This window comes from Chiloscyllium punctatum, chromosome 5 (assembly GCF_047496795.1).
Source record: "Chiloscyllium punctatum isolate Juve2018m chromosome 5, sChiPun1.3, whole genome shotgun sequence".
NCBI lineage: Eukaryota > Metazoa > Chordata > Chondrichthyes > Orectolobiformes > Hemiscylliidae > Chiloscyllium > Chiloscyllium punctatum.
Window position 1 is genome coordinate 72756244 of NC_092743.1, and position 24857 is coordinate 72781100.

Here is a 24857-nt window from a genome sequence, read left to right on the forward strand (position 1 = left end):
ATAAATGCAAAGCCTAAGTCAAAGCGGAACCAATATTTGATACAGGGTTAGAACACCTGCTTTGATGATGCTGCAAAGATGACATAAAAACAGAAAATTCAGCCTGACTAGCAGCACTACTGTGGAGAGAAACAGTTAACATATGCATCTAATTTGACTCTTCTTTAGAACTGAGTTTCACACCCTTCATCTGCTATTTGTGCTTGGCCACTATCTGAGCCTGATGAAGGGCTTATGCCTGAAACATCAATTCTCCTGCTCCTCGGATGTTGCCTGACCTGCTGTGCTTTTCCAGCACCACACTCTCGACATTATCTGAGCCTGTCAGAGTTCCTCAAAGTAGTTGGAACTTTGACCATACTTCTTGAGTTTCTTTATCTCACATTTTCGTGATGATTACATCTTGTGCTTCTAGTTTATCTTCTGATTTTTCTTGTCAGTCTTCTGGTTTCCTGGTTAAGAAATGAAATATATCCTTGCAGGTGCTGGTTATGATGGATTTCAGAGCATATTAGATACTGAGGGCATTCTGTTGATCCTGCTTATTAAGCATCGCTAGGTTGCTCATAATGCACTGTCTGAGTAGTGTTTGTGATTTTTGAGAAGATTTGTCACTCAGGTTGTAAGTTTGCTTGCTGAGCTGGTAGGTTTGTTCTCAGACGTTTTGTCACCATGCTAGGTAACATCATCAGTGAGCCTCCACTGAAGCACTGTGGTTCTGTCCCATGTTCTATTTATGTGTTTTGGTCTGTTCAGGTGGGTGATATCATTTGTTTTTTTTCCCAGAGGTTGGTAAATAGGGTCCAACTCTGTTTATTGATGGAGTTCTGGTTTGAATGCCAGGGCTGTAGGAATTCCTGTGTGTATCTTTGTTTTACCTGTGCTAGAATGGATGTGTTGTCCCAGTCGAAGTGGTGTCCTTCTTCGTCTGTATGTAAGGATATTAGTGGGTCATGTTTTATACAGCAGGACACTATTTAAATGGGCCACAAAACACTGCAGCAGCCAGGAACCATGAGCGGCGGAAGAAAAATACCTATACAATGTTTTCAAAAACCATGCGTACATGATAAGCACAGTCCACTGATTCTTAAACAACAAACCCAAACAAGAGACACAACACACCAGAGACTCTAGCTATACTACCATACATCAAAGACTACTCTGACCCCTTGGCATCATGGTAGCCCACAAACCTACCAATACACTTAAACAGCAACTAATGAACATAAAGGCGCCTACACCAACAACTAGCAAAATGAATGTCCTATAGGAAATACTGCAATAAACATTACATGAGACAGACAGGCAGGAAACTAGCCACCAGGATACATGAGCACTGAAAGAAAGGACCAACTATCACTAGCGTCCTTACACACAAACGAAGAAAGACACCACTTCAACTGGGACAACACATCCATCCCAGGACAGGCTAAACAGAGACATGCATTCCTAGAGGCCTGGCTTTCAAACCGGAACTTCATCAATAAACACACCAATTTGGACCCCATTTACCAACCTCTTAGGAAAAGAACAGGAAATGATATCACCCACCTTAAGAGACCAAGACACGCAAATAGAAAGAGGGACAGAATACCAGCGCTTCACCAGAGGCTCACTGATGATGGTACTTAGCATGGTGATGAAATGTCTGAAAACAAGCCCACCCCAGCTCAGTAAGCAAACTTACAACCTGTAGTGTACTCTTCTCAGAATCCTTGAGTCCATTGACATTGAATTTTTTGCATGTGCTGCCTTTTTAGGCTTGATGGAGACAGTAGACTGGATTAGGTAATAATCAGTTCAGTGATAGGATTAGGGTTAGTTTCAGTACCTCTCATAGTGCGAATGATGTGAACACCCTTGTGGTCCCTCACTAGAATGATGATTTTGATATGAAGTATTTGTTATGACCGGAAAGAACATTCTACTGGTGTTTACCTTCACTATTCCTTCCTTTCCAATTATGCATTTCCATTTTACTTAAACACCGCCACCACCACCCCCCCCCCCCCCCCCCCCCCATCCATTAGCTGTGTTGTGTTTGATTGGATTAGATTACCTACAGTGTGGAAACAGGCCCTTTGGTCCAACCAGTCCACATCGACCCTCCGAAGAGTAACACCCTGTGGCTAATTAACTAACACTATGGGCAATTTAGCAGGCCAATTCACCTAACCTGCACATCTTTGGACTGTGGGAGGAAACCGGAGCATCCGGAGGAAACCCACACAGACACAGGGAGAATGTGCAAACTCCACACAGATAGTCACCCAAGGCTGGAATCGAACCTGGGACCCTGGTGCTATGAAGTAGCAGTGCTAATCACTGAGCCACCGTGCTGCCCTTTTAATTGTTGAGTTTGATCTCAGTGCACGGTAAAATAAGACTCCATTCAAATAAAAACTCCATTATTTTGTTTTCACTTGCAAAATGACAACTTCATATTTTCCCATCTATACTCTATTTGCCAACTTTTTAGTCCACTTAACCTATCAATATATTTCTGTAAACTGTTTGTATCCTTCTCACAATTTGCCTTTACACATATTTTTGCGTCATCTCCAAATCTGGCTACAGTAAATTTGCTTCCTTCTTCCAAGTTATTAATACATTCTGGTTAAATCAGATAACAATATATTAAATTAATTTGAGCCTTGTTTCAAGAAATTGTTATTGGAAACAACTGTTTGCTAATTTAAATTTAATTTTCCTGTAGGTGAAAGACTTACTGTCAGACCCAAGGGTGTATTGGAGCAGTCATCAGATATATGGTTAATGGATATCTCAAGTTCAGATGTGAAAAATAATCCTGGTCTGCAGATAATAATAGATGTTTATGGGAAAGACGGTCAGAGGATGTTCACAGTTGGAATTGCAGATGAGCTGACACAAGTAAAGGTGAAATATGTATTTTGCACTCTTGGGTTCTGTTCTATGTTAACCTCCTGAAGCTGTTGATTCATAACTGGAATAACTATTCACAGTCACATGTAAGTCACTCAGCAACAACTAGTTGACATATATGTCTGAACCTCAGGAGTGAGTTCTGGCAGGCTAAACAACTATAAGAGGTACATGTATCTGTGCAACAGTTGATGTCTGCATGCAAGCAGGGAATACACTATATAACAAGCAAGATTAAGGGTTTGGGTTCACCCTCTCTCTCACTCATTCAGAGACACCACATCAAATTTAGAACCCTTACCACCATCTAAATTGTGGTCAGCTCATTCACCCTGGGCCTGACATCAAACCTGGGATGATTCTCGTCTCTGAGGCTAGGACACATGTTAACCCTGCCAAACCAAAGGGAAAGCTCAGTGGCTCTAACTATAAGGCATTTACATGTTTCTATTACTTGGTAGTTTTTCACAGAGACGTTTTTTAAATATTTGAATTATTTCGTCTTTTATGCTGTAGGCTGAATTGGGAGGTGTGGGATTAGTTTACAAGCTTCGTGTTACTCCCAAAGCCAATGGCCAGAGGCAGCCGTGGAAATTAGATTCCATCAATCTGAAGCGTACTGCCACGAAAGAGGAGCTATGGTTTACATTTAATTGGTGGGTTAAACCTAATGTCATTCAAGGCAAGGAACTGCCCGCACTGAATCCTTTGGAAGATCCACTTCCTGGTAAGCAAATATCAATCTAATTTTGTGGTTTTTTTTGATTAGTAATCTATAATTGAATAATTTTTTGTAATTTTTCACCTATTAACAGCAGTATTTCACACACAAACATAGTTAATTTTTACAGTCACTATTTCCTGCACATCCTGTACAGTGAAGGAAATTACAACGATTAGCCAACTGTAAATTGTACCTTTTCTTGCTAGCAGTTGAGCTAATTGTCTGTCACAAGTACTGACTCTTAGATAAGAGAGAACTGGGTCTTTCTTTATTTAGGTTTCAGATATGTGTAATGTAATGACCAAAATAATGTCAGTTTTTCCCTCCAATGTGATGATTTGCAAGGAAAACAGTTTCAGTTTCACTTCTCCATGCATATTTTGGAGTCCTAAATCCATTTTATGCCGATATGTATACTATATGTTATCAATGCTGTCTTTCTTGCCAAAACACATACTGCTTTTGTTTGGACCTCATTATGAAATCAATCAAATCTACATTCTTACGGTCATTTCACCTTTTGGATCACAGACATCACAACCCTTTTGAGATATGAACTGAAAATACTGGAAGTACGCAGCAGAGCATGAAACATCTGTAGAGAGAAAAGTACAATTAAAATTCCAGGGTGATGACCTTTTGTCAGAATTGAGATGTGACAGTTTTTAACAAAGCACAGGTGCAGACAAAGGGAAGAGTGGACAGTGAATAAGATTATTCCAGAGTGCAATGGGACCTTGATCAGGCAGAGCAATGGGCTGAGAAGTGGCATATAAAGTTTATTTCAGCTAAATTAGAGGTGTTGCATTTTGGTAAGGCAAACCAGGGCAGGGCTTATACAATGTCATTAAAATGTGTAGTTGGAAAAATCGCAGCAGGTCAGACAGCATCGGAAGAGCAGGAAAGTTGACGTTTTGGGTCAGGATCCTTCTTCATCAGGACAGGGGAGGGGGAAGGGAACTCAGAAATAAATAGCTTGGGGAGGCGTGGGCCTGGGAAAATGGTAGGTTGGATGGTGATAGGTGGAGACACGTAGCAGGTCATTGTGATTGGTCAGTGGGAAGGGGAAGTGGTTAGGTAACAAGGAAGGTGGATAGGGATGTCAGGTCAGGGATGTGGGGAGAAAATGGAGGGCTGGACATTGGATGAGGCTGGGTGTGGGGAGGTTTTGAAGCTGGTGGACTCTATGTTGAGGCTGTTGGGCTATAAACTCCTAAGGTAGAATATGAGGTGTTGTTCCTATATGGTCTCATTTTGACAGTGGAGAAAGTCCAGAATGGACATGTTGCCAAGGGAGTGGAAGGGGGTGTTGAAATGGCTGGTGTTGATTGGCGTGCACAGAGCGCAGATGCTCTGCGAACTAATCCACGAGACTGCACTTGGCCACTCTGATATAGAGGATACTACTTCGGGAGCAACGGATGCAATAGACCTGGTTAGAAAAAGAGCAGTTGAATCTTTGCCAGAATTGGAAATATTGTTTGAGGCCTCGGATGGAGGTGAGAGGGGTAGTGTAGGGGCAAGTGTAACACTTCCTGTGGTTGCAGGGAAAGATGTGAGAAGTGTGACACTGACTAGGGAATCATGGAGTGAATGGTCCCTATAGAAAGCAGATAGGAGTAAGGAAAGAAATATCTTTTTGGTGATGGGGTCTCACTGTAGGTGGTGAAAATGGCAGAGGATGGTGCGTTGGATTTGGAGATTGGTGAGGTTATATGTGAGGACCAGGAGGACTCTATCCTTATTGTTGTTTTGTGGGAGGAGGTTTGAGTGCAGAGGTCAGAGAAGTGGAGTAGATACGTTTGAGGGCATTATTAATCATGGGAGAGTGGGAAGTTTGATCCTTGAAGTTAGCAGGACATCTGGCTTTTTCTGGAATAGAATCTCTCATTCTGGGAGCAGATACGGTGGAGGCAGAGAAATTGGGAGTATGGGGTCACATTTTTCCAAGAGTCCAAGAGTCAAAGAGTCATAGAGATGTACAGCATGGAAACAGACCATGGTCAATTTGTTCATGCTGATCAAATATCCTAACCTAATCTAGGCCCACTTGCGAGCACTTAGCCCATATCCTCCTCAACCCTTCCTATTCATATACCCATCCAGATGTCTTTTAAATGCTGTAATTGTACCAGCTTTCACCACTTCTTCTGGCAGCTCTTTCCATATAGACACCACTCTCTGTGAAAACATTGCCTTAGGTCCGTTTTATATCTTTCCCCTCTCACCCTAAACCTATGCCTTCTAGTGCTGGACTCCCCCAGCTCAGGGAAAAGACCTTGTCAATTTATCCTATCAATTTCCCTCATGATTTTATAAATCTCTATAAGGTCACGCCTTAGCCTCTGACACTCAAGGGAAAACAGCCCCAGTCTATTCAGCCTCTCCCTCTTGCTCAAACCCTATAACTCTGGCAGCATCCTTGTCAATCTTTTCTGAAACCTTTCAAGTTTCACGACATCTTTCCGATAGGAAGCAGACCAGAATCACATGCAATCTTCCAAAAGTGGCCTAACCAATGTACTGTACTGCCGCAACATGACCTCCCAATTCCTGTAATCAATGCTCTGACCAGTAAAGGAAAGCTGCCTTCACTATCTCTCCTACCTGCAACTCTACTTGTAAGGAACCATGAACCTGCACTCCAAGGTCTCTTTTTCAACAACACTCCCCAGGACCTTATCATTAAGTGCATAAGTCCTGCTCTGATTTGCTTTTTAAAAATGCAACACCTCTTATTTATCTAATTTAAACTCCATCTGCCACTCTGCAACCCATTGGCCCATCTGATCAAGATCCCATTGTACTCTGAGGTAACCTTCTTTGCTGTCCTCTTCTGCTCCAATTTTAGTGTCAAGTGCAAGCTTACTAACTATACCTCCTATGTTCACATTCAAATCACTTATATAAATGATGAAAAGTAGTGGTCCTTGTGGCAGAGCACTGGTCACAGGCCTCCAGTCTGAAAAGTAACTTACCATCACCACCCTCTGTCTTCTACCTTTGAGCAAGTTCTGTATTGAATTGACTAGTTCACCCTGTATTCCATGAGATCTAACCTTGTCAACCATTCCCCCGGGAGGAACCTTATTGAACATCTTACTGAAGTCCATATAGATCACATCTACCGCTCTGCCCTCATCAATCCTCTTTGTTACTGCTTCAAAAATTCATTCAAGTTTGCGAGACATGATTTCCCATGGACAAAGCCATGCTGATTACCCCAATCAGTCCTTGCCTTTCCAAATGCATGTAAATCCTGTCCCTCAGGATTCCCTCCAATAACCTGCCTACCACCAATGTCAGGCTCACCGGTCTAGAGTTCGCTGGCTTGTCCTTACCACCTTTTCTTAAATAGTCGCACCACGTTAGCCAACCTCCAGTCTTCCAGCACCTCAACTGTGACTAACTATGATACAAATATCTCAGCAAGGGGCCTAAGCAATCACAGCTTCCCACAAGCGATCAGGTCCTAGGGATTTATTTTACATGTTTCAACACATCCAGTACTTCCTCCTCTGTAATATGGACATTTTTGAAGATGTCACCATCTATTTTCCCACATTTTATATCTTTCATGTCCTTTTCCACAGTAAACACTGATACAAAATACTCATTTAGTATCTCCCCCATCTCCTGCGGCTCCACACATAGGCTGTCTTGCTGATCTTTGAGGGGCCCCATTCTCTCCCTAGTTGCCCTTTTGTTCTTAATGTATATTCATATACCCATCCAGATGCCTTTTAAATGCTGTAATTGTACCAGCTTTCGCCATTCTCCTTAACCCTATTTCCCAAAGCTATCTCATGTCCCCTTTTTGCCCTTCTGATTTCCTTCTTGAGTTTACTCCTACTGCCTTTATATTCTTCTAACGATTCAGTCAATCTCTCCTGGCTATACCTAACATATACTACCTTCTTTTTCTTAAAGAAACCCTCAACTTCTGTAGTCATCCAGCTTTCCCTACACCTACCAGCCTTTCCTTTCATCTGAACAGAAACATACTGTCTTTACATAGAACATAGAACATTACAGCGCAGTACAGGCCCTTCGGCCCTCGATGTTGCACCGCCCTGTCATACTAATCTGAAGCCCATCCCACCTACACTATTCCATGTACGTCCATATGCCTGACCAATGACGACACAAATGCACTTAAACTTGGTGAATTACTACCGATACAGGCAAAGCATTCCATGCACTTACTACTCTCTAAATAAAGAAACTACCTCTGATATCTGTCTTATACCTATCTCCCCTCACTTTAAAGTTGTGTCCCCTCGTGTTTGCCATCCCCATACTTGGAAAAAGGCTCTCCCTGTCCACCCTATCTAACCCACTGATTATCTTGTATGTCTCTATTAAGTCACCTCTCAACCTCCTCTCTAACAAGAACAGCCTCAAGGCCCTCAGCCTTTCCTCATAAGACATTCCTTCCAAACCAGGCAACATCCTAGTAAATCTCCTCTGCACCCTTTCCAAAGCTTCCACACCCTCCTTATAACGCAGTGACCAGAACTGTACACAATACTCCAAGTGTGGCCGTACCAGAGCTTTGTACAGCTGCAGCATAACCTTCTGGTTCCGTAACTCAATCCCTCTATTAATAAAGGCCAAAACACTGTATGCCGTCTTAACAACCCTGTCAACCTGGGTGGCAACTTTCAGGGATCTGTGTACATGGACACCGAGATCTCTCTGCTCTTCTGCACTCCCAAGAATCTTACCATTAGCCCAGTACTTTCCATTCCGATTACTCCGTCCAAAGTGTATCACCTCACACTTGTCCACAATAAACTCTGTTTGCCACCTCTCAGCCCAGCTCTGCATCCTATCGATGTCTCTCTACAACCTACTACATCCTTTGTCACTATCCACAACTCCACCGACCTTAGTGTCATCCGCAAATTTACTAACCCACCCTTCTAAGCCCTCATCCAGGTCATTTGTAAAAAATTACTAACAGCAGTGGACCCAACACTGACTCTTGCGATATGCTGCTAGTAACTGGACACTAAGATGAACATGTTTCATCAACTACAACCCTCTGTTTTCTTTCAGCAAGCCAATTACCGATCCAAACTGCTATGTGTCCCACAATCCCATTCCTCCGCATTTTGTATAATAGCCTACTGTGGGGAACCTTATTGAATGCCTTGCTGAAATCCAAATACACCACATCAACCAGTTTACTCTCATCTACCTGTTTGGTCACTTTGTCAAAAAAGTCAATAAGATTCGTTAGGCACGACCTACCCTTCACAAAACCATGCTGACTGTCCCTGATCAGATTATTCTTTTCTAGATGGTTATAACCCCTATCTCTTAAACCTTTTCCAACACTTTACCAACAACTGAAGTGAGACTCGCTGGTCTGTAATTACCAGGGTTGTCTCTACTACCCTTTTTGAACAAGGGAACCACATTTGCTATCCTCCAGTCCTCAGGCACTATTCCTGTAGACAATGATGATTTGAAGATCAATGCTAAAGGCTCGGCAATCTCTTCCCTTGCTTCCCAGAGGATCCTAGGATAGATCCCATCCGACCCAGGGGACTTGTCTATTTTCACACTCTGCAGTATTTTTAATACCTCTTCCTTGTGAACCTCAATCTTTTCTAGTCTAGATGCAAGCATCTCTGTATCTTCCTCACCAACATTTTCATTTTCTATAGTGAACACTGTTGAAAAATATTTATTTAGTGCTTCCCCTATCTCCTCTGACTCCACACACAACTTCCCACTATTATCCTTGATTGGCCCTAATTTAACTCTCATCATTCTTTTATTCTTGACATACCTATGGAAAGCCTTAGAGTTAACCCTGATTCTATCTGCCAACAACTTCTTATGTCCCCTCCTGGCTCTTCTGAGCTCTCTTCTTAGGTATTTCCTGACTTCCTTGTAACCCTCAAGCGCCCTAACTGAGTTTTCACATTTTGTCCTAACATAAGCCGCCTTTTTCTTCTTGACCAGGGATTCCACTTCCTTAGTAAACCACGGCTCACGCGTTCTATATCTTCCTCCCTGCCTGACAGGTACATAAGTATCTAGGACACACAGGAGCTTTTCCTTGAATAAGCTCCACGTTTTTAATGTGCTCATCTCCTGCAGTTTCCTTCCCCATTCTACGCTTCCTAAATCTTTCCGAATTGCATCATAGTTTCCCTTCCCCCAGCTGTAACTCTTGCTCGGTGGAGTACACCTATCCCTTTCCATCACTAAAGTAAACCTGACAGAATTGTGATCGCTGTCTCCAAAGTGCTCACCTACTTCCAAATCTAACACCTGGCCAGGCTCGTTACCCAGTACTAAATCTAAAGTGGCTTCACCCCTTGTAGGCCTGTCTACATACTGTTGTGGAAACCCTCCTGCACACACTGGACAAAAACTGAACCATCTATTGTACTTGTACTGTAGTGATCCCAGTCAATATTTAGATAGTTCAAGTCTCCCATGACAACTACCCTGCCTTTCTTACTGATGATCAAGAATCATCTTTGCTATCCTTTCCTCTGCATCTCTGGGACTATTTGGAGGCCAATAGAAAACTCCCAGCATGGTGACTTCTCCTTTCCTGTTTCTAACCTCAGCCCATACTACCTCAGTTAACGAGTCCTCAAACATCCTTTCTACAACTGTAAAATTTTCCCTGATCAACAATGCCACACCTCTCCCTCTTTTACCATCTTCTCTGTTCTTACTGAATCCTGGAACCTGCAACAGCCATTCCTCCCCCTGCTCTATCCATGTCTCTGTAATGGCCACAACATCGAAATCACAGGTACCAACCCACTCTGCCAGTTTACCCAGTTTATTTCGGATGCTTCTCGTGTTGAAGTACACTCACTTCAAACCAGGTTCTCGCTTGCCAGTGTCAGATACTTGATTTTGGAACTCCCTACTCTCATCCTCTTCTGTACCTGTCCTACAGTTTTGGTTCCCATCCCCCTGCTATATTAGTTTAAATCCACCTTAATAGCTTTAGCGAATTTTCCACCCAGGATATTGGTACTCCTCTGGTTTAGATAAAGACCATCCTGCTTGTAGAGGTCCCACCTACCCCAATTATCCAAAAACCCAAAACCCTTTGGACTCTCATTATCTCATTTTTGAAGATTTCCCATTTTCCCGCCGTTCCTTTACCTGTGAACATCTGCCCCCAATCAGCTTTTCTACCCATAGGAACAATCAATATTTGCTGCCTTCCAATTTAGAACTTCAGCTTTTAGATCTGCACTATCCTTTTCCATCCTACTATTTTAAAACTAATAGAATTATAGTCGCTGGCCCCAAAGTGCTCCCCCACTGACACCTCAGTCACCTGCCCTGCCTTATTTTCCAAGAGAAGGTCAAGTTTTGCACCTTCTCTAGTAGGTACATCCGCCTACTGAATCAAAACAAAAATTCTTGTTCACACTAAACAAATTCCTCTCCATCTAAACACTTAACACTATGGCAGTCCCAGTCTACGTTTGGAAAGTTGAAATCCCCTAACATAACCACCCAATTATGCTTACAGATAACTGAAATCTCCTCTCAAATTTGTTTGTCAATTTCCCACTGACTGTTAGGGGGTCTGTAATATAATCCCAATAAGGTGATCATCACTTTTTTTACTTCAGTTCCACCCAAATAACGTTCCTGGATGTATTCCCAGGGATATCCTCCCTAAGCGGCACTGTGGCTCAGTGGTTAGCACTGCTGCTTCACTGCACCAGGGTCCCAGGTTCGATTCTAGCCTCGGGCGACTGTCTGTGTGGAGTTTGCACAATCTCCCCGTGTCTGTGTGGATTTTCTCCGGGTGCTCCGATTTCCCCCCACAGTCCAAAGATGTGCAGGTCAGGTGAATTGGCCATGCTAAATTACCCATAGTGTTAAGTGCATTAGTCAGAGATATGGGTCTGGGTGGGTTACTCTTCGGAGGGTCGGTGTTGACTGGTTGGGCCGAAGGGTCTGTTTCCACATTGTAGGGAAACTAATCTAAGTAGTAATGCTATCCCTTATCAAAAACACCAGTCCCCCTCCTCTCTTGACCCCCCTTTCTATCCATCCTATAGCATTTGTATACTGGAATATTAAATTGCCAGGCCTGATGATCCCTGAGCCACGTTTCTGTAATTACTATGATATCCCAGTCCCATATTCCTAACCATTCCCTGAGTTCATCTGTCATCTCTGTTAGGCTGCTTGTTCTGAAGAAAATGCAGTTTAATTTATCAGTCCTACCTTGTGCTCTGTTTTGTTCCTTCCAGCCCTGACTGTTTGACTCACTCCTTTCCCCAACTGTACCAGTCTCAGATTGATCTCTTTTCTCAGTAACGCACCCCCCCCACCCCAACTAGTTTAAGTCCTCCGAAGCAGCTCTAACACACCCCCCTACCAGTATATTAGTCCCCTTCCAATTTAGGTTCAATTGATGATCCAAAAATGTGAACTCATGTCCCCTGCACCAGATCCTCAGCCACGCATTCATCTGCTCTATCCTCCTATTCCTACCTTCACTAGCTCATAGCAGCAGGAATAATCTAGATATTACAACCCTTGAGGACCTCCTTTTTAAATTCCTGTCTAACTTTCTATATTGTTTCTTCAGAATCTCATCCTTTCCCTTTCATTGGTTCCAATATGTACAATAACCTCCTGCTGGGCCCTCTTGCCCTTGAGAGCACTCTGCAGCCTCTCTGAGATATCCTTGATCCCGGCACCAGGGAGGCAACACGCCATTTTAATTTTTCACTAATGTCCGCAGACATATCTGTCTGTGTCTCTGACTAGAGAGTCCCTCTTTACAATCGATCACTTGGAGCCCAGCGTACCCCTCATTACATTAGAGCCAGTCTCCATACCAGAAACTTAGCTGTTCATGCTACATTCCCCTGAAAGTCCATCGCCCCCTACATTTTCCAAAATAGCATGTTTGTTTGAAATGGGGATAGCCACAGAAGACTCTTGCACGACCTGCCTACCCCTCCTACCTTTCCTGGAGTTAACCTATCTATCTGACTGTATCTGCAACTTTTCTCCCTTCCTGTAACAGCTATCCATCACACCCCTTAGCTCTTGTAAATTCCTCATTGTCTCTAACTGTCACTCCAACCAATCCACGCGACAGATAGGATTCACAACCAAAGACATTTCCTGCAGACATATTATCAGTAACATGGAAACTCTCCCTAGACTTCTACATCCAACAGGAAGGGTATATCACTCTACTAAAGGCCATCTTTGCTTCTTCACAATCTACAGACCCAGAAAATAACATTATCTTTTGCTGTAAAAAGCAGTACTCCTGGTTAACTTAGTACTTATAGTTTATATTATTAAAACTTAATCAAGAGACAGATCTCAATAAAACATATAACCAAGAAAGAACCCATGCTACTCACTACTGTAGACGTGCAGCAAGGTTACACGTTAAAACTATGGACTTATCTGTTCCTGTGCTGTGAGCTCTCCCACACAAGTTCTTGCAAGATCAGCTGTGAATTTCACTATTTAATTTTTCCGAGACACACTCCAACATCCAGAGATACATGAACTCAAACAGCAAAGGCAGTAACTGTGCTGATTCACAGCTGTGTCAGTTAATAATGCAGTTTTCTTTCTCTCTGTCCCTCACTGACCATGTGGTTGCTGCCTTTTGTCTGTCTTCCACCTTTTAAAAGTGTCATTGTTTTGATCTTTTTTCTCCAAACGTCCCTAAACAATGCAACAGCATATATAACAGTAATTGCTGCTCCTGAAATTCGAGGAAATCGCCTCCAACACCAAATATACCATAAAAAAGGAGTAGCTTTTACAGCCACAACTTTTTCCCATCCTCCATCTTGAATTACCCAAACTCCCCCACACCATACCGCTGAGAATGTCCATTACTCTGGGTTTATCAGCCCCATGCTATGCCACTGACAGTGTCCCACTTTGAGTTTATCCACCTATGCTTTGCCATTGAGAGTATCCCACTCTGGGTTTATCAGCCCACATTGTGCCGCTGAGAGTGTCCCGCTAGTCGAGGTAGCTGTTGGAGTTGATGGGACTGAAATGGACATCAGTGTTAAGTCAGTTACCAGAAATGGAGACGGAGAGGTCACGAAGGCAAGGGAGGTGTCCAAGATGGTCCAGGTGAATTTGATTTTGGGGTGGAAGGTGTTGATAAAGTTGATGAACTGTTTGAGCTTCTTGTGGGAGCACAAGGTGGCACCGATACAGTCATCAATGTAGCGGAGGAAAAGGTGGGGAATGGTGCCAGTATAGCTGCGGAAGAGGAACTATTCCACATATTGTATGAAGAGGCAGGCGTAGCTCGGACCCACGTTGGTGCCCATAGCCACCCTTTTGGTTTGTAGGAAGTGGCAGGAGTCAATGAAAAATTGTTGAGGGTGAGGACCAGTTCTGCCAAGCGAATGTGAGCGTCAGTGGAGGGCGACTGATTGGGCCTGCGGGAGAGGAAGAAGTGGAGGGCTTTTCGGCCCAGATATAGAGAACATGGGCCAAGTGTGGAGCTAGGAGTGAGGACAGAGACTGCTTCTGGAGTGGGTGTGTGTACAGAAGTGGTCATGTGAACAGAAGTGATGTGGTTGGTAGCGTCAGCAGAAATGGCGTGGTCAGAGGCGTCAACAAAAATGGTGGCAGCATCTGGAACAACCCCATGGTTAACAATGCCAGGCAGATTCAGGAGGAAATCGTGGATAGGGGGTAGGGTCTAGAGTGGTTGAGGAGGTCCGTGTCTGCAAGTAAGTACGAAGAGATCGCAGGGGGTTTCTCTTCCGCTGCAACTCCCAGTTATCTCCTCCAGCCCAAAGTTGTTTAACCAATCCTGCTTCTACAGCCATGTCTCCTTCCTCAGTACCTGCCTATGCAACCAACTTATCCCCCTTGGACTCCAGACAGTATACAGACCATCTGAATTCAGATCAAACCATGATGACCGTTATCTATAGTACCTCTGGAGTCTTCAGAAACAATTCTCCCTGTGGGTCCACAGCTCCACAGTCGCAGTATATGCCGACATCTCCTCACTACTAATCTTACTAGTCAGCCCTACCCCAGCTCAGGGCCTCTCTTTCCCAGACCTGCAAATGACATCTGCTGTTTTTCATTCTTAGAAGGATCCACACCCTCAACAAATGCTTTTTCTCCACCTTATTGGACATCAGAGGTCATAAGTAAGCCAAACTATCTTGTACTTGCCTCCAGACAGAGAGCTCCTCAGCCACTCTAGACTCTGATCCTATCCTCAACCATCTCCTGAATCTGCTAGGCACTATTAACTACACTGTTGCTCCAGCTGCTTCCACTGACACGGCTGACTACATCAATTCTGCTGATACCCACAATCACGTGATAATTGCTGATGCCGCCAACTGTATCGCTACTTTTGCTTTTGTCCTTGTGACCATTCCTCTACACCCACTCCAGAAGCAGTCTCCATACCCTCTCCTAGCACCAGCTCCACATTTAGCCCTAGGCCCAAGCCTTGCTGGGTATTCCCCATCCACCCAGACCTCCCCCTCACTGAGGATGAATGGTCAGTCCTCAGCAACAGGCTCACAGTCATTCTTCTATGTCCACACGTCAACAAGTTCCACATACATCTAAATTTCGAACTGATGTTCCATCACCTCTGTGCCTACTTCTTTGAACATGAATCCATATCACCCTCTGAAGACCCTTTCTCCCTCCTCCAACAAGCCCCATCCTCCTGGACACCATTCCCTGGCCTCCTACCCTCCCTTGACCTCGTCATTTTCACCTGCCATCACATCAATTACCTGAAACTTTTCACCCCTATTACCTAGTCCAATCTCTCCCTATCAGAATGGACAGCCTTCTGCTCCAACCCCAACCTCACTATTAAACCTGCTGACAGGAGGTGGGGTGTCAGTACTACATACTTACCTCTACGTCGCTGAGGCCAGACACCAACTCTCTGGCACTTCCTCCTATCATCCCCTTGATCATGACCCCACCTCTGATCACCAAACCATCATGTCCCAGACCATCAACAACCTCATCACCTCAGGAGATCTCCCGTCCACAGCCTCCTACCTAATAGATCCCCATCCCTACAATGTCTGTTTCTATCTCTTACCCAAAATCCATAAACCTGACTGTTCTAGTCAACCCCTTAACTCTGCCTGCTCCTGCCTCACTCCACTCTCTCCTCTTATCTCGACTCCTTCCTCTTCCCTTTGGTCCAGGTACTCCCCACCTACATTTGGGATACAATCCACGCCCACCTTCTCCAAGACTTTCAATTCCCTGGCCCCCAACACCTCACCTTCACCAGGGACATTCAGTCTCTCTACATCTGTATCCTCCTTGAGTAAGGCTGAAAAACCCTCTGGTTCTTCCTCTCCTGCAGGCCCAACCATCCTCCTCCACTGGCACTCACATTCACTTGGCAGAACTGTCTTCAGTCGGAATAATTTGGGTCTCAGATCGATGTCCTCTACTTACATAGATCAATTACAGAGACATGAATAAAGAGTTTTTTTTAAAGTAGCCTCAGAAAATAGACTATTTAATCAGATATTGCATAACACTCAACAAAAATTTAGTCCAGTCAAAAAGGAAGTGTTCCATGGGAATGATGAACCAGTCATGGCTAATTAAAGGCAATTAAGGAATGCATCCAGTCAAAAACGCAGGCTTACAAGTAATGAAAATTTGTGGTAGATCACAGGATTAGGTGGTGTTTTTGGATAGGTCCAAGTTTTTGGTGATTTATGGCCATGGAGCCTAGCAAGGTCTCTAGCATATCTTTAGAGAAATCTCACTTTGTTAATTAACTACCTAGCCTCTGTGATACCCATCACATCTGATTCCAGCCACATCTCACATGCATCACTCCTGAAGCAACTCACCACTCAGCGTATATCTGTCAAAAGACTGGCATCCATTGTGCCCATATCATCTTTAAAAGACCATTGTGCACATAGACAAGCAATGCTATTCTGAAGCTTGCTTTTAATTCATTCATGAGTTGTAAACTGCTTAATCCAGCATTTATCATGCACCCTAATTGGCCAGAGGATAGTTAAGAATCAAACACATTGCTGTGGACCAGGAGTCACAGTTTTCTTCCCCATAGGACATAGTCATAGAGTCATAGAGATGTACAGCATGGAAACAGACCCTTCGGTCCAACCTGCCCATGCCAACCAGATATCCCAACACAATCTAGTCCCACCTGCCAGCACCCGGCCCATATGCCTCCCAACCCTTCCTATTCATATACCCATCCAAATGCCTCTTAATTGCTGCAATTGTACCAGCCTCCACCACAACCTCTGGCAGCTCATTCCATAGATGTACCACCGTCTGCGTGAAAAAGTTGCCTCTTAGGTCTCTTTTATATCTTTTCCCCTCTTGCCCTAAACCTTTGGCCTCTAGTTCTGGACTCCCCGACCCCAGGGAAAAGAGTTTGCCTATTTATCCTATCCATGCCCCTCATAATTTTGTAAACCTTTATAAGGTCACCCCTCAGCCTCTGACGCTCCAGGGGAAACAGCCCCAGCCTGTTCAGCCTCTCCCTATAGCTCAAATCCTTCAACCCTGGCAATGAGTGAACCAGATGGAATTTTCCTGACAATTAGCAATAGTTTTATGTCATAATCAGACTCTTAATTCCAGATATTTATTGAATTCCAATTCCACCATCTGCCATGGTGGGGATTTAAATGCAGGTACCCAAAACGTTACCTAAATCTTTGGATTAATCATTCAGTGATAATACCATGAGGCTAAATTTAAATTGCATAGATATTTTGGAGGGGTTGTTGTCATGAGGCCTAGTGAATTCTCTCGCCAAATCTTAAACTAAATTAATTATTTATCTACTTAGTCGCTATGGCGTCCACAATGGCACTCAGTCTGGTGCAAGGTTGTCACTGGGTGAGTGCTATCTGCAAGGTACAGGATGTCGAAAGAAATGTCGATGACATTTCCCACAGTACTCTGGTAAGTACCCACAGTTGTCTTAGCTCCCTCATGTTCAGTCTATCTTTGCTACAGTTTCTACCTTCCAAAAAGACTCATGCTCTAGCACTCACTGGTTTATTTACTGCAAAATGTTATCTCATATGCTCTTGCCACAGTCCCCACGCCACACACAGATTCAGACACAGACGCGCGCGAACACACAACCACACACACACACACACACTCCTAATTCCCTCAGAAGACCTTTCTGTCAGTTGGGGGGTGTGGGTGCCCAACATTCAGCTGCTCAACACCTATGAGGACAGAATCCTTTAACTTGCAGGAAAAGACTGAAATTGCACCTGCAGGATTGTCAAGATATTCATGTTTCATCAACTGAGTAAGTACTACTCTAGAAGAACAAAGAAAATCTACAGCCCAGGAACAGGTCCTTTGGCCCTCCAAGCCTGTGCCAATCCAAATCCACTGTCTAAACCTGCCCAATTCCTAAGTATCTGTATCCCTCTGCTCCCCACCTACTCATGCATCTCTCCAGATGTACCTTAAATGAAACTACCATGCCTACCTCTACAATCTCTGCTGGCAACATGTTTCAGGCATCTACCACCCTCTACATGCCACTGCATCTCTCACAACAACCCTGCTGTTAGTCACATTCATTGCACATTACTTCCAACCACTGGCTGCAATGTCTTCCCTCTTTCTTTTGTGTCTTGCTGGTATCACCAGCATTTCCATAAACTCAAGAGGAAATACACAGCTCTCCCTGAAGCCACCTATTGAACCTCTGAAGACGAAAGTACCAAGGTCTTGGAGGAAGCATCAGCAATGCTGGCTGTTGTCCCCTCTCCCAACTCAGATACTGTCACCTTTGTGGGAGCGGTCATGGTAGAGAGTGAGGGATCACAATCTGGTGAGCACCTCATTGTGACTGCTCTATAGCTGGTTGATGAAGAAATGCCCCCGATTTCTGGCGGTTGAACGATTGCCAGAGACTAGACAACTACACATCCTCAGGCAGGAGAGGTCCCTGTTGTGTTAGGAATTGGGGACATCATACAGCAGAGAGGAGCCTTGGAGGTTAAAGCCAAGGACAGTCAAATTGCCTTTGACAAGACGGCCCTCAGCATGTCTGGTTGTTCTCGCTCTCGCTCTCGCTCTCGCTCTCTCTCTCGCACTCTCGCACTTTCGCTCACTCTCTCTCGCTCACTCTTTCCCCCCCAAGCAAACTTCCAGAGTTACCTGGTCAATGGGTTTCACTGTTGAGCAATTGCAAAGGTAGAGAGTGTGGTAAGGCATACTGAGAGGGAGAGAAAAAGAAAACTAGTCAAGGGAATTTTGGTGGCACGACTTGTAAATGATTGAGAACCTTTATTCACCATCATGCCCACAGTTGAGTTTCATGGATAAAGGACTGTGCTGAGAGCCTACTGCATTATGGGGAAGTAAAAGGAACAAGGTGTGGGTGTGGCATTGGGTCATGCTGATATCTTCTCTTCTCCTCTCCTCATAAAACATTCCTATTGTTTGGTAGCTACTGTCCCCAAAAGTGTAACTGTCAATCAGCTGTCCAGCAGAATCAATAGCAGGATAGTGCAATACACTTAGGAGAATAATGCTTTACAGATCTGTGTCCTATATCCCCCCTCCCTCCCCCACTAATTGACCTATCCACCCTGGGAACAAGGCTCATACTAATCACTCTATCCATGCCATTCATAACCATATAAGCTCCTTTCAGGTTGCCCCTCAACCTCCTGCATTCCAGAGAAAACAAACCCAGTCTATCCAACCTTATTCAAAGCTAAAATCCTCCATACCAGGCAACATCCTGGTCTACCTTTTCTGTACCCTCTCCACGTCCTTCTGGTAGTGTGGTGACCAGAACTGTAATATTCCAAGTGTGGCCTAATTAAAGTTCCATAAAACAGAAGAATAACTTGCCTGTCCTTGTACTCAATGATCCTTCCAATGAAGGCAAGCATGCAATAGGCCGTTTTTACTATCTTATCTACCTGTGCTGCCATCTTCAGTGATCTGTCAACCTGCATACCAAGATCCCTCTGCATCTCCATACTGCTAACAGTTATGCCATTCACTGTATAATTTCCACCTGTACCTGACCTTCCAATATGCATCACCTCACATTTGTCCAAATTAGTCCAGAGCCAAGTGTCACAATCTCAGGATATGGGATAGGCTATCTAGGACTGAGCTGCGAAGAAAGTTCTTCATTCAGAGAGTGGTAAGCCTGTGGAATTGTCTGCCACTGTTTCAGACCAATACATTGAATGTTTTTTAAAAAAGGTTTGACATAATTCTTACAGCTAAAAGAATGGAAGGGTATGGGGACAAAATAAGAACAGTATTCCGAGTTGGAAGATCAGTCATGATTATATTGAATAGCAGTGTATGCTTGCAGGGCTGAATAGCCTATTCCTGCATTTATTTTCGATGTTTCTACATTTAGCCTACATCGTTTAGACCTCTAAGTTTCTGCCTGATACTTCAATTGGCAATAATATGTTAGAACAGCTGAACTAAACATACTTCAGCTCAGGGCATCAACCCCAGGGCATCAATGTGGATTTCACCATTTTCCTCATTTCCCCTTCCCCCACCTCACCCTAGTTCCAAATTTCCAGCTCAGCACTGTCCCCATGACTTGTCCTACCTGCCAATCTCCCTTCCCACCTATCCACTCCACCCTCCTCTCTGACCTATCGCCTCCATCCCCACCCCCATTCACCTATTATACTCTATGCTACTTTCTCCCCACCCCCACCCTCCTCTCATTTATATCTCCACTCTGCAGGCACTCTGCCTCTATTCCTGATGAAGGGCTTTTGCCCGAAACGTCGATTTTCCTGCTCCTCGGATGCTGCCTGAACTGCTGTGTTTTTCCAGCAACCACTCTAATCTAGAATCTGGTTTCCAGCATCTGCAGTCATTGTTTTTACAATACTTCAGCTCACTAAGGATAACAGAATAACAACCATCCAATTGCTTTGTGAAAATGATGAAAGTAGCACATCAATCATTGTACATATTATTGTCATTGGAGAGTTTGTATTCAAGAGATGAACTGTTAATTCTTGAATAGCTATATATGCCACACTAGGTTCTAAATGGCTCTTCACTCTGACAATAAATCAATAGGTGCAGATTTAGCAGAAACTTGTGAAACATTGCAGAAAAATTTTGAATTTCAATCAGTTTCATACTTCTTTGAAAATGATTTAATTCAAATACTACATGGAATTGGATTTGATTTGATTTATTATCATATATACCTAAGTACAATGAAAAGTTTTGTTTTGCATGCAATACAGGAAGATCATATCATACAAAGTCCATTAAAATTATAGAACATGTTATATACAATGTTACTGGTGCAAGAGAAAGTGCACAAAGAGTGAGGTCAACATTAAATTTGAAATTTAAAAAGTTCATTCAGAGGCTCATGACAGCGGGGAAGAAGCTGTTCTTGAATCTATTGGCCCGTATGTTTAAGCTTTTGTATCTTCTGCCCAATGGAAGAGGTTAGAAGAGATTATAGCCAGGATGGGAGGGGTCTTTGATTATGTTGGCTGTCTTTCCAAAGGAACTTCCAAATCTCCACACTCCTCGCCACATCTCAGATCCAACTCGACACTGCCCTCTTGACCTGACCTACCTGTCCATCTTCCTTCCCATCTATCTATTCCACCCTCTACACCGACCTCTCACAATCGCCTCTCACCTGCAACCACCTATCACCATCTCATCTACATTCCCCTCCTGCTGGGTGAAGGAACATAGTACTGTGATCTGATTTTCCAAAGTGCAGATGGGGTATAGAGCAGTAGGCATCTTTGATGGTTGTGTGGTAGTGATCAAGTATTTTTAGTCCTTTGGTGGGACAAGAAATCTGTTGTCGGTATTTTGGTGGCACACTCTTGAGGTTGGCCTGGATGAAATAATCAGATAATGCATAAGACCTTGGGCTATTCTCAAGTCCATTTGTAGTAGTGTATATTTCTTCAAGAGAACACTTCATTTCCACATGAGGTGGTATGTAGACTGCTGTCAGGATAGTAGAGGTGAACTCGCATGGCAGGTGATAGGGATGGCTCTTCACTGTTAGGTATTCTTGGTCAGTGGAGCACTAACTCAGGGTCACAACATCTGAGCAATTGAAAGTTTTGATAAAGAGACAGACCCTACCACCCCTTGCCTTGCCTGAGGATATTGTGTGGTTCACATGATAGATAGAGAAACCTTCTGGTTGCAAGGCACAGTCAGGTTTAGCAGGAGTGAGCCACATCTCTGTAAGACAGAGCACCACAGCAGTCTCTCAGTTCCCTGTGGAAGGTAAGTCTCACTTTAAGATCAACTAGTTTGTCTTCAGTACCTTGGATGTTTGCCAGGAGTATGCTGAGGAGGGAGACATGAAAGCACATTGTTTCTGGTAAGGTGTCTACTTCTGGTCGATCCTGGGCATTGGTAATGGAAGTTTGCATTTCTGGGAGATAAGAATGTGTTCCCAATGAGGTCTTGGGTATGGGTTGTAGCCACTGGAGCTCCGGGGGTTCTTGGAGACGACTCCATTGGGCCTCCATATTGTCTGGTCTCCTTAAGGCCGGTTGTCATTCCTATGCTAATTTGGCCTCCTTGGCATCAGAGCAAGCCTCCTCTCTGGTCTCTGTGGGATCAGGCATCGTTTATGGTTGGTTGGGCCTTGATTTCAGATTGTTTCAAAGTGATGAACGTCCAGATTGTTTCAAAGTGAAGGAAGCCGGGAGATTTGCTCTAGGCTTGCAAGTCCAGCATCAGTAATTAGGCCTGAATGATCGTAGAGTCTTCAGACCTGCAAGTAGATTTAAGTGAACATTATGATTTTTGAGAAGATTTGTAGCTCAGGTTGAGGTTCAGGTTGTAAGTTTGCTCACTGAGCTGGTCGGTTTCTTTTCAGACATTTCATCACCATACTAGGTACGATCATCAATGAGCTTCTGGTGAAGCGCTGGTGTTCTGTCCCACTTTCTATTTATGTATCTTGGTCTCTTAAGGTGGGTGATATCATTTCCAGTTCTTTTTCTAAGAGATTGGTAAATGGGGTCCAAATTGTTGCATTTATTGGTGGAGTTCTGGTTTGGATGCCAGGCCTCTAGGAATTCCCATGCATGTCTCTGTTTAGCCTGTCCTGGGATGGATGTGTTGTCCCGGTCAAAGTGGTGTCCTTCTTTGTCTCTATGTAAGGATACTAGTGATAGTGGGTCATGCCTTTTGGTGACTAGTTTGTGTAATGTATCCTGGTGGCTAGTTTTCTGCCTGTGTCCAATGTAGTGTTTGTCACAGTCCTGGCATGATATTTTGTAAATGACATCCATTTTGCTGGTTAATGGTGTCGGGCTCTTTAGGTTCAAAGTTTGGGAGAAGATTTGTAACTCGGGTGCTCATTGTTGTGGTTCTGTTCGCCGAGCTGGGAATTTGTCTTGCAAACGTTTCGTCCCCTGTCTAGGTGACATCCTCAGTGCTTGGGAGCCTCCTGTGAAGCACTTCTGTGCTGTTTTCTCTGGCATTTATAGTGGCCTGTCTCTGCCGCTTCCGGTTGTCAGTTCCAGCTGTCCGCTGTAGTGGCCGGTATATTGGGTCCAGGTCGACGTGTTTGTTGATAGAGTCTGTGGCACTCATCCATTTAGCTGTACTTTGAATATCAGCTCAGTTGGCTGCATAGGGCTGCACGACAGGCCAGATCCTGACATCTGAACTGGCAGTGAAACAAGCCAGTTCTAAATAGTTCAAAATCATACAGCACCAGGTTATAGTCCAACAGGTTTATTTGGAAGCACTAGCTTTCAGAGCACTGCTCCTTCATCAGTACGAAATAGTATATTCAGAGCACTGAGAAAGGGAGTGAATATTCAAGTCAGTAGATTGGATGCTGTTCTAAACAAGTCTGGCAGCAAGGAATCGTTACAAACTGAAACTATTGGTAATCAAGGATGGAGTGGAAAAGGCCAAGTAGGCACTGAAGGGCTGTGGTGAAGTGTCATGCACTTGGAAAAGATATTCCAGAATCAGTCAAGAAATTCAGAACTATCCGATGCAAAGCAACCACTTCACCATTACACTTAAATGATATCCTTACAGATGCTGCCAGACCTGCAGAGATTTTCCAGCATTTTCTCTTTTAAATATCATCCCTTTATTGCTACCTTAGCTTCTGGAGCCATGACTCACCTTCTCTCAGCCTCGTATAAATACCTCCCTATTTCTCCCCTTTTTTTTAGCTTTGACAAAGGGTCAGTTAGAATAGAAAAATCAGCTCTTTTCTCTCCTTACAGATGCTGCCAGACCTGCTGAGATTTTCCAGCATTTTCTCTTTTGGTGGAAAGTTATAAGCAGGTTTGGAACTAAATAGTTTTAGTATCCTTAACATCAATGAGCAAGTTACTCATGAACAGATATTAGTTGATAATGTTGTTGATGTTTCCTTAAATGTTATCATTCATCTCAAGAGAACTAGAATATAAAATAGGGAAGTACTTCTGAAACTTTATAAAGTTCTAGTCAGACCACATTTAGAGTATTGTGAGAAATGTTTGAGTGTCACCCCATCTCAGGTGAGAGTTGAGATGAGGTGAAGTTAAGAAGGTAACCTCAATTGGTGTGAGAGTTGAACCTGCGTTGTTGGCAACACTCGCCAGCCATCCAGCCAGCTGAACTCCTGTACTACCAGTAGCTTCCTGTTCAAGGGAATTATATTCTGTAGCATGAAATTTGGACACATGGTTTGCCCAAAGATCATTAAACATGGATTCTTTATTCCACCTGCATCAGGTCATTACAAACGTAAAGAGAAATTAAGGTTAAACAAGAAAAATAGTATTCACATGGAAATAAGCCTGTGGTTGGCATCTGTTTGAGGAAATCCATTGCCTATCTTATCCTTCACAAATAGATACCATTTCCTCCAGACAGAATTTGTTCAATTGCTCTGGTTGCTGTGCTCGGTGCCCTCCTCTCAGTTGCTATCTGCTGCTGGAAGATCTGGCACAACTGCTTGAGCTGCCCTCTCTCACTAAGCTACCAGTTGCTGGAAGTTCCATTCCAATTTGTGGGCTCAGGAGGAGGGTCTAGTTACAACATCCACCCAGACAGCCCTGTGTTATCATCCCTTACTGTTCTGATTGCTCAGGACTGCTTGCCTGTCAGTTCCTGGCAGAGAAAAACCAATTAAAACTCCAATATGGACACTTTAAAATGGAAATGTTTTCTTGTTCTTGCAGCGTCA

The 24857-nt window shown here is 43.8% G+C and overlaps 1 protein-coding gene across 1 annotated transcript in view; it reads left to right on the forward strand.

Moving 5' to 3' along the window:
* The window catches only part of LOC140476793 (uncharacterized), a 567118-nt gene that overhangs the window by 360432 nt on the left and 181829 nt on the right, over positions 1 to 24857 (forward strand). The window contains exons 37-38 of the mRNA XM_072569588.1: positions 2720 to 2901; positions 3424 to 3634. Of these exons, the coding sequence (XP_072425689.1) occupies positions 2720 to 2901; positions 3424 to 3634 (393 nt within the window). The remainder of the gene's footprint in view (positions 1 to 2719; positions 2902 to 3423; positions 3635 to 24857) is intronic.